A 7,689-nucleotide genomic window follows, 5' to 3' on the forward strand; every position below is an offset into this window, starting at 1 on the left:
TCCTGACTATGCCCATGGTAGGGGTGGTTGGAGCTGGCAACCCTAAAAGCCCATCCCTGTGACCTAGAACTTGGACAGTATGGCCGCAACGCCCAGAACCAAGAATGCAATGGGAGAGACATCCGTTTATTCTACTACAAAGCCATGTTGGCTTATAGCTCTTTTCCCTGCTAGATCTCCGAATCAAGCATTGCTTTAGGGCGATTCCACACCCACCTTCCGTTTGCCATACAGCGCTTTCTTTTCACACAATAATTATTAGGCTCATGGAGTCTGCTGCTGCTCCCACGCCGGTGTCAAAAGTCGACAATGGATTCAATTAGTCGGTCAGCAGAAATCCGCGAGCCTTCAAAAAGCAGCGTGAAAGACTGCAATCCATCACGCAAATCGCCTTTTTTATTTTCTGTTTCTAATCCTATCCTTAATCAGCGCCAAGCAACCGAATGCTGGAAGGAAAAAGGCAAGCATTGCAAACGGCTGCTTTTCTTTCTCCTCTGACTTCATCGTAATACAGTAGCGCTGAAAACCTGCTCGGGATTTCTAGCAAAAGCCCTAACCGGGGTGGTTAATCAGGGGTTAACAGGGAAGCCCTCGCAATGCATGACGGGAGTTGTAGTCGCCGGCGGTTCCGAAGGGCGCAAACCAATCGCTCGCTCTTCCTCTTTCCCTGCTTGTAATGGCCGCTTCCAGGAAGGTAAGGCGAGTTTGACTCCCGTGCGACTCAAAAGGGATCGGTGGGCAGACGGGGCGCCGGAGAATCCGGTGCAGCCGCTCTGGGGTTTCAAGTTGCCCGAATGCTTTTCAAATCGCCCCTTTCCCCGTTTGGAGCAAAAACTTGACAGGTTGAGAGACCCCAAGTTGCTCCCAGTTGCAGCTTAAGTTTCTTTCCTGGCCGTGTCGTGTGTCGCCGCGCGTGACTCCCAAGCTCGGAGCTTTTTCTCCTGGCCTCGGGTGGTTTCAGGATGATTTGATTTGCCTTATTTATGTGTTTTCTCCCTAATTCTTTTTTAGTAGTAGGCGTTGTCCAGGACGGCTGTCAGCTTCCTAAGATCCCAGCGCCAACCACTCCAGGGAATACCCTAAAGACACAGGCTGTTACCCCCCGGTAAGGTACTGCTGGTTGTGTGTTCGTGGGACTGCCGTGTTATCCAAGGATGTAGCTTGCTCTCTTCATACAGGGGTAGTTAGCCATGTTGGTTTGCTATAGCAACAGAAACTGCAGAGTCCAGAGTTGGGGCATAAACTTTCATGGGCTGGAAACCCGTCAACCGATGCTTCCTTAAATATTAGGCATTGCTTAGACTTTTAAGAGGATAATAATAATAATAATAATAATAATAATAATAATAATAATAATAATAATAATATTTTTTACTATTTATACCCCGCCCATCTGGCTGGGTTTCCCCAGCCACTCTGGGCGGCTTCCAACAAAATATTAAAATACGTATCGAAGTATCGAATTCCTTGTTGATTTGAGTAAGGGGGGACGGACCACAGTGTGCAATCCTCACCTTGTCTACTGACAAGTAAGCCCTATTGAATTCAATGGATCTACTCCCAGGTATGTGGGTTATAGATTGTAGTCTTTGTCCGCCATTTAGACTTTAGCGTTTGCTTTCTTGCAAGAAGAAAATCCTCTGCGATTGTATCCTTGTATATACACCTGTCAAAATGTTTTACTGTTTAAATGTTTTACTGTATTTCTGGGAGCTGGTAGGAAGAGGATAGAGAGTTCTGTTCCTGTTGCAGAACCCTGCTGTATTTTTATGAAGCATGTGGATGAGGAGCTTTTCCCACTGTGGTATAGGAAGTTGCCGTATACATTTATTCCATCTAGGTCAGCTGACTGCTGGCAGTTCTCCAGGGTTTTGAGCAGAGAACCTTTGCTAACCAACCTGGAGATGTTGGGGATTGAACCTTGAACCTGAGGCCTTGTGAATGCAAAGTTTGTGCCCTACCGCTGACTCCAACCCATTTGGGGTCTCTGGCAGGCACAGAGGCAATGGGATGCTCCAGCCTTCATGAGTTTCTTGTATTTTATGGCTACCGGGCTAGTGTTTAAATACATGGCTGTGTAATATAAGACTTCCCTTATTGTAAAGAGGTGTCCCTCATTCTGAAACACTATGGCCTCATATGTTGTAATGGTCATTGTTTATCTCATGCAGCATAGCCCTTAAATACATTTTTTATAATAATAAAAACTTAAAATATAAGATTACCCCCTCCATTAAAGGGGGGTAGAAAAGAAGTGTGCCCCTTACTTAGTGGACTATATTTGGCATCATAACAATAGGCCCTGCAAATATATCTTTATTTCATTAAACAGTTACTTGGCCTAAATGTTTTTTGTTATGAAATTTGATCTGACAATATTGTGTGCATGCCCCCAAACATGCACACTGATGAATGTGAGGGTACTTGAGGGATGGGGATAATGAAAAACAAAATGACACAGCTTAATTTGCTGTGTTTAAATAAAGCATCGTATTAGTAAGCTAACAGGGAATGTCTATTTTTAGAAACCAATACACATTTTGGTTTTTAAATGGATAGTGCAGTATACGAGTTTGGACCTATTGTGCCAAAAATTGGGCAAAATCACGTTTTGATCCACCCTCATGCAGAGTTTGTCAGTGCTATATCAAGAGAGAGCCAAGCCTATGCCAAAAAAATGGGCGCAGTCATAGAAAAGTCACATGTCAGCCGGCCATCTGGAGTCAAAATGGCACCCAGCAACTAAACATGGACAGATAGCACGGCCCACACCTCAGAAATGCCTCGTGCCAAGTTTAGCAATGATATCTTGAGAGGTGTCCGAATGTGTACAGAACAGAGGGACAGACAAACTCCTTTTTAAAATATATAGTAGATAAGCTGTCATTTTTATTGTAGTTCTTTTAAAAAAAATGTTAATGCAGATTTCACTTCCCTGTTTCAGTCAGTCTGCTGTGGCCTCCACATTACTCCATCTATCACCCCACCCAAAAAAACAGTTGTTATTGGCCTGATATTTTTATAACTGAACCAGGCAGAAGAGGAGGTAGGGTCATGAAGAAAATTGTCAATAAATGAATTCATAATAAATGGATGATCTTTCATCAAAATAGTTCAGTTGGTAGAGCATAAGATTCTAAATCTCAGGGTCATGGCTTCAAGCCCCATGTTGAGCAAAAAGATTCCTGCATTGCAGGGGGTTGGACCCTTGTGGTCCCTTCCAACTTTACAATTCTAGGAAGCTGGAATTTCCATAACATATTAGCTATTCAAATAGTTGCTATGCAAACCAATACATTTAGCATAGTGGCACCAGTAATTTGGAACACTGTATTGAAATCTGACAAATGCCCTCCATTGTGATATTTCACCACCTGCTGAAAACATTTCATTTCGCCGGGAGTTCTTAGAGAATTAATTTGATTCGGTGTTGGTAATGTTTTCTCTACTTTATGTTCTTAGAATTTTAAGTTGTTTAATTATTGTATGCTGCCATGATTTATTTTGGGGGGGAGGGGAGATGACAGTTTATAAGTATTTTTATCAATAATAAACTAATTTTAAATCCTGAGATAAGCAACCAATAAGTATCTCACTCTGTCATCTTCTCCTTTCTCCCTATTCTCTGCATTGTTCAACTAACCATTCCCTCTGTTTCTGATGCTCAGCCACGAGTGCCTGTTATGTATGTAGCCGAAATGGCAACTCTCATGCACAAGAGGAAAGTATCGGCAGACTTGGCAAAGCCCCGAGATTTTCTGACATACGAAAATTACGTTGAAAAGCTCCTGAGAGAGGAGGGACAACCCCAAACACAGCTCAGGGGAGACTGAGCATGCTCAGTGGTCAGAGAATACAAAATACCTGTGGGGAGGTGAACAGCAAGCCATGTATGAGGGGAGGGTGGGGTGTATTGGCCTGTTGAAGGACATGGCTGACTGGAATAGTGAAAGCGCCACACTGAAACATTCTGTTGCCGATCCCACTTGTCTCTTTCTGATGGCTTGGAAGGTTCCTGCCAATCATAAGCAACACCTCGCAAACATGCCAAGTGGGTGGGAACAGGAGTACGTTGCACCTACTTTTTTAAGCAATACTCATAAGTCATGCCAGTTGTGAATTTGACAAACTTTCCCTCTCTTCCCCCCCCCCCCCCGCCCCTGTGTTTAGCCTTTCATTCAGGATCATCGGATCAACAATGGTTGGAAACATGGGCGCTACCAGGAATGCTTCCCATCTCTTCTTGGTGCTTTTATCACTCCTGATCGGGCTGCCTGTTGTGGCAGCTATGGATACAGGCGATGCATTAGCCCTACTCCTGGTTATGTTTCTTAGTTGCATTGGATTATGTGCCTGCCTGGGCTTATATGCAAGGAAACGCAACGGAGAGCTATGACTGAAGAAAAAGATGTCCCAGTCAAGCATAGCTACCTTGTTTGATGAGTTTCTGGCTGTTTCCAATACTGGAGTACGACTCATCAAATCCTTATTGCCATGTGGTGTTCAGGAACAAGGACTGTGCCTGACTGGAAGATTTTGGAGAATTGCACCCCACGCTCATAGGAAGACAAATATTTAATATTTCTTGGGATTAAGATGCTGCCTTAAAAAGGGGGCGGGAGTCTTGTTTCGACTGAATAGGGGAAATTATCATTTCTGAATGTGAATTTATATTAGCTGAGGTGCAGTGGAGAATTTGTGGCAGGGAGGAGAGGCAGTCTGGGTGGAGATTAGTGCAAAGAAACACCAGACTATACAGCACTGGAGAATAAATAAAGATGCAGAACTAGTTCATTTAGAAACTACTTTGATTAGCTTCCTGTGATTAAATGTGTATCTCTCTTAACTTCCCCCAAATTAATATATATATATGTTTGTTTGTGGATAGGTCAAGCTGCTGTGTACCTTCCTAGTTTTGTTATGTATTCATTTTGGGACCGTCCTGGTATAGCTAAATTTGCAGATTTTGGTTGTTTTCGGGTACAATCTATTGGGAGCATATGTTACGCAAGCTTTGTTGAAGCACAATTATGGGGTTTTTTTTCCTGGTATGCTTCCTTTTCTTAATTTCAGTAGAAGTTGCATGAAAGTTTCTGATAAATTAGGCTCTCAATTGTTCAATCAAAATATTTCCAGGGGAGGATGTTTGAATGACCAAATATATTTTCTATATATCCTTTTTTATTACGATGTTTTATTGTTTGCAGCGTCATGTTCAGTATTTTAAATATACTCACTGTGGGTGGAAGCTTTCAGTGTTTTAAAGGTGTTTAACAAGGTTGAGGGTCACTGATGATTATCCTGGGTCTTCCGGTGTAACTAAATCAATAAACTCCACAAGTTGTATGGTTTAAATGGCAGCATGCAAGCTTTCTTAGTTTGTGTGCTTAATTCTTCAGGGCTTGAGGAGAAAGTCTGTCTAAATTTAGTCAAGATCCCGACTGAATCCAGTGCTTAAAAAAGAAACCAACAAATTGCATTGGTTATAGAAATGCAGGGATAGTGGGATAGGCATGCTTAGCTAGATCTTGTAAGGCAGTTGTTGCTTTATGTTACACAACTGGAAGAGTCTGAACATGGCATAATATAATTAAGTCAGGAATAAGCATAGGTAGGCAACCATTGAACCTCCCGATGTTGAGCACATTTTCTGTCATCCTTGGCCATGCTGGCTAAGGTTCCAACAAAATCTGGAGCTCTGCAGGTTCCTTGCACCTTTTCCAGTGGAAGGACCTCCAGTCTTTGGTCCCAAGAGCCCAGTAGGTATGTTTGCTGTGAGATTGTATGAAGCTTTGCTCTTTTGCGGAGGCAGGGTCTAGTCACAGTAATGTCAACCTAAGGAGGCAAAATAGGAACAAGCAGATTTACAGGCTGGCAGTAGCTGATGAAGGGATCTCTCTTGGTGAGCGACTCAAGAACTTGTAGGAGGCCACTAGAAGTTGGCTACAGAAGACTGAAACCACAGAGGCAGGGCGCGCCTATTCTTTTCTCTCCCATTACAAGCTTTTGTGTTTGGTAGCACCGTGTTTGACCCTTTGGAGTTGTTGCAAGTCTGGCTTGCAGAGAAGAATCGGCAGTAGCATTTAAGCAAAGAGCCTCTGAGCTGCATGCTGGTATCTTTGTGGTAACGTTTCAAGATGTTGAATGGGTTATGAAGCTTTGCCTATTACTGGTCTTGCAGTCAGCCTCTCTTTTGTATTGGGTCTCGTGCAGGCCTGATGTACATAGGGAAATGTAAACATCCATCAAGGGCAAACCTTCCTGCTGCAGCTATTGGCCAGCTGGTTTTCATTTACTGTATATTTTTCTAGTTTCAAAGTCACTAGAATACTCTTTCTGAGGTCCTTGCTCTAGCTTTCTCTCCCAGTAAATTGTCTCAAGGCAAAAAAGCGGTGTAGCATCTAGCAAGCATCACCAAGAGGTATTTTTACAAGGAGTTTTCCTAAAACTTCACTCTCCACATTTGAAATCAACTCTATTAGCATGCTTTCAAGAAATTCTGAAATGAATCTGTTTGTGTCCCTCCACTCATGAAAGACTCATTGACCCACTGGAGCAGTTTTCCCCCAAACCTGGGTCTCCAGCTGTTTTCAGGCTAAGATTCCCATCATCCCGGACCACTGGTCTTGCCAGCTAGGGATGATGGGAGTTGTAGTCCAAAAACAAGTTTGTGAAACCCTGCAGTGGAGGCTTTAGTGAATAGAAGTGAGAGTTGATGCTCACTCTCTTCCCCCGGGAGTCCCTACTGTAAATTTGCTTCAGGGGGTGGGGGCCCTTTGGAATAGTGTGGGAAGGGGCACAGGGGGCTGTAGAAGAAAGAGGAAATTCGTAAAAGCCGTCTCCCTCCTTCTATTCACTGAAAGAATTTTGGGGAGCCAAGAACTTTGCATGAGCAGAGGAACACAATTTGATACAACCCAAAGGCTTTCCCAGACGTGGTTCAATACAGCTTAAATGTTGTAGGTCACCGTAGAGATTCACTTTGGTTCCTTCTCAGTGTGCTCCTTTAATGTGAGAATCACTGGATATGTGACTTCTGTATGATAACCCTTTCTAAAGCAAGCCGGAGGGCAGCTGTCGTTTTTTTCATCACCTAGTAGGGAATATGAAGCCAAAGAAAAGGTGTTGTTTTCCTTTCCGTGGTTTGTTTTTGTGCATTGTTGAATTAGTTTTTCCTTACACAAGCATCATACTTGCAACCCCCTCAAATGCTATCCATTTTCAGTACAGGCATTTGATCAAAACAATAGTTTCTCTCTGTGCCCCTTAATTTGGTATCTCAGTTCTTACGAGCTACAGGAACAAAACCTTGGCACTTGTGCTTGCTAGCCTGTGAATTTCTCCCCCCACTCTGGTTTTGTTTCTCCTCATATTTTTAATAAAAAATCTTTTCATTCTCTTTATTTGAGTGACTTTGTTGTGACAGAAGTGGGGTAATTAATTGCAAATGGCAAAGATTAGAAATACTACTTTTTCTTGTTATTGGTCTCAGGCTGTGAATTAATTCTTTTTGGCAACTTCTCTAATGTGTATAAGACCTGATTCTCTGCATTCTTAATCCCTTTTATTTAAGTAGTGCAGCAGGCATAGGAGCCTGGATTTTTCAGGGTTGGGGCCCCTGTTGATATAAGACCTTTTGCCTTTGTGTGGCAGTGTACGTGGAATTTTCGGTTGTGAAATTCATTTGCA

The 7,689-nt window shown here is 42.9% G+C and overlaps 1 protein-coding gene across 2 annotated transcripts; it reads left to right on the forward strand.

Moving 5' to 3' along the window:
• The first annotated feature begins 549 nt into the window (after positions 1-549).
• Positions 550-5,184, forward strand: SMIM30 (small integral membrane protein 30). Of its 2 annotated transcripts, none has more exons than XM_035127970.3 (3): positions 550-694; positions 1,012-1,105; positions 4,171-5,184. In XM_035127970.3, exons 1-3 carry the CDS (start codon positions 601-603, stop codon positions 4,394-4,396), a joined length of 414 nt encoding a protein of 137 aa, XP_034983861.2. In that variant the 5' UTR covers positions 550-600; the 3' UTR covers positions 4,397-5,184. The 2 variants fall into 2 exon arrangements, with proteins under 2 accessions (XP_034983861.2, XP_060135575.2); XM_060279592.2 differs by having other exon boundaries at positions 653-694; positions 1,015-1,105.
• Positions 5,185-7,689: the final 2,505 nt, after the last annotated feature.

The sequence above is a fragment of the Zootoca vivipara genome, chromosome 9 (assembly GCF_965207765.1).
Source record: "Zootoca vivipara chromosome 9, rZooViv2.hap1.1, whole genome shotgun sequence".
Classification (NCBI taxonomy): domain Eukaryota; kingdom Metazoa; phylum Chordata; class Lepidosauria; order Squamata; family Lacertidae; genus Zootoca; species Zootoca vivipara.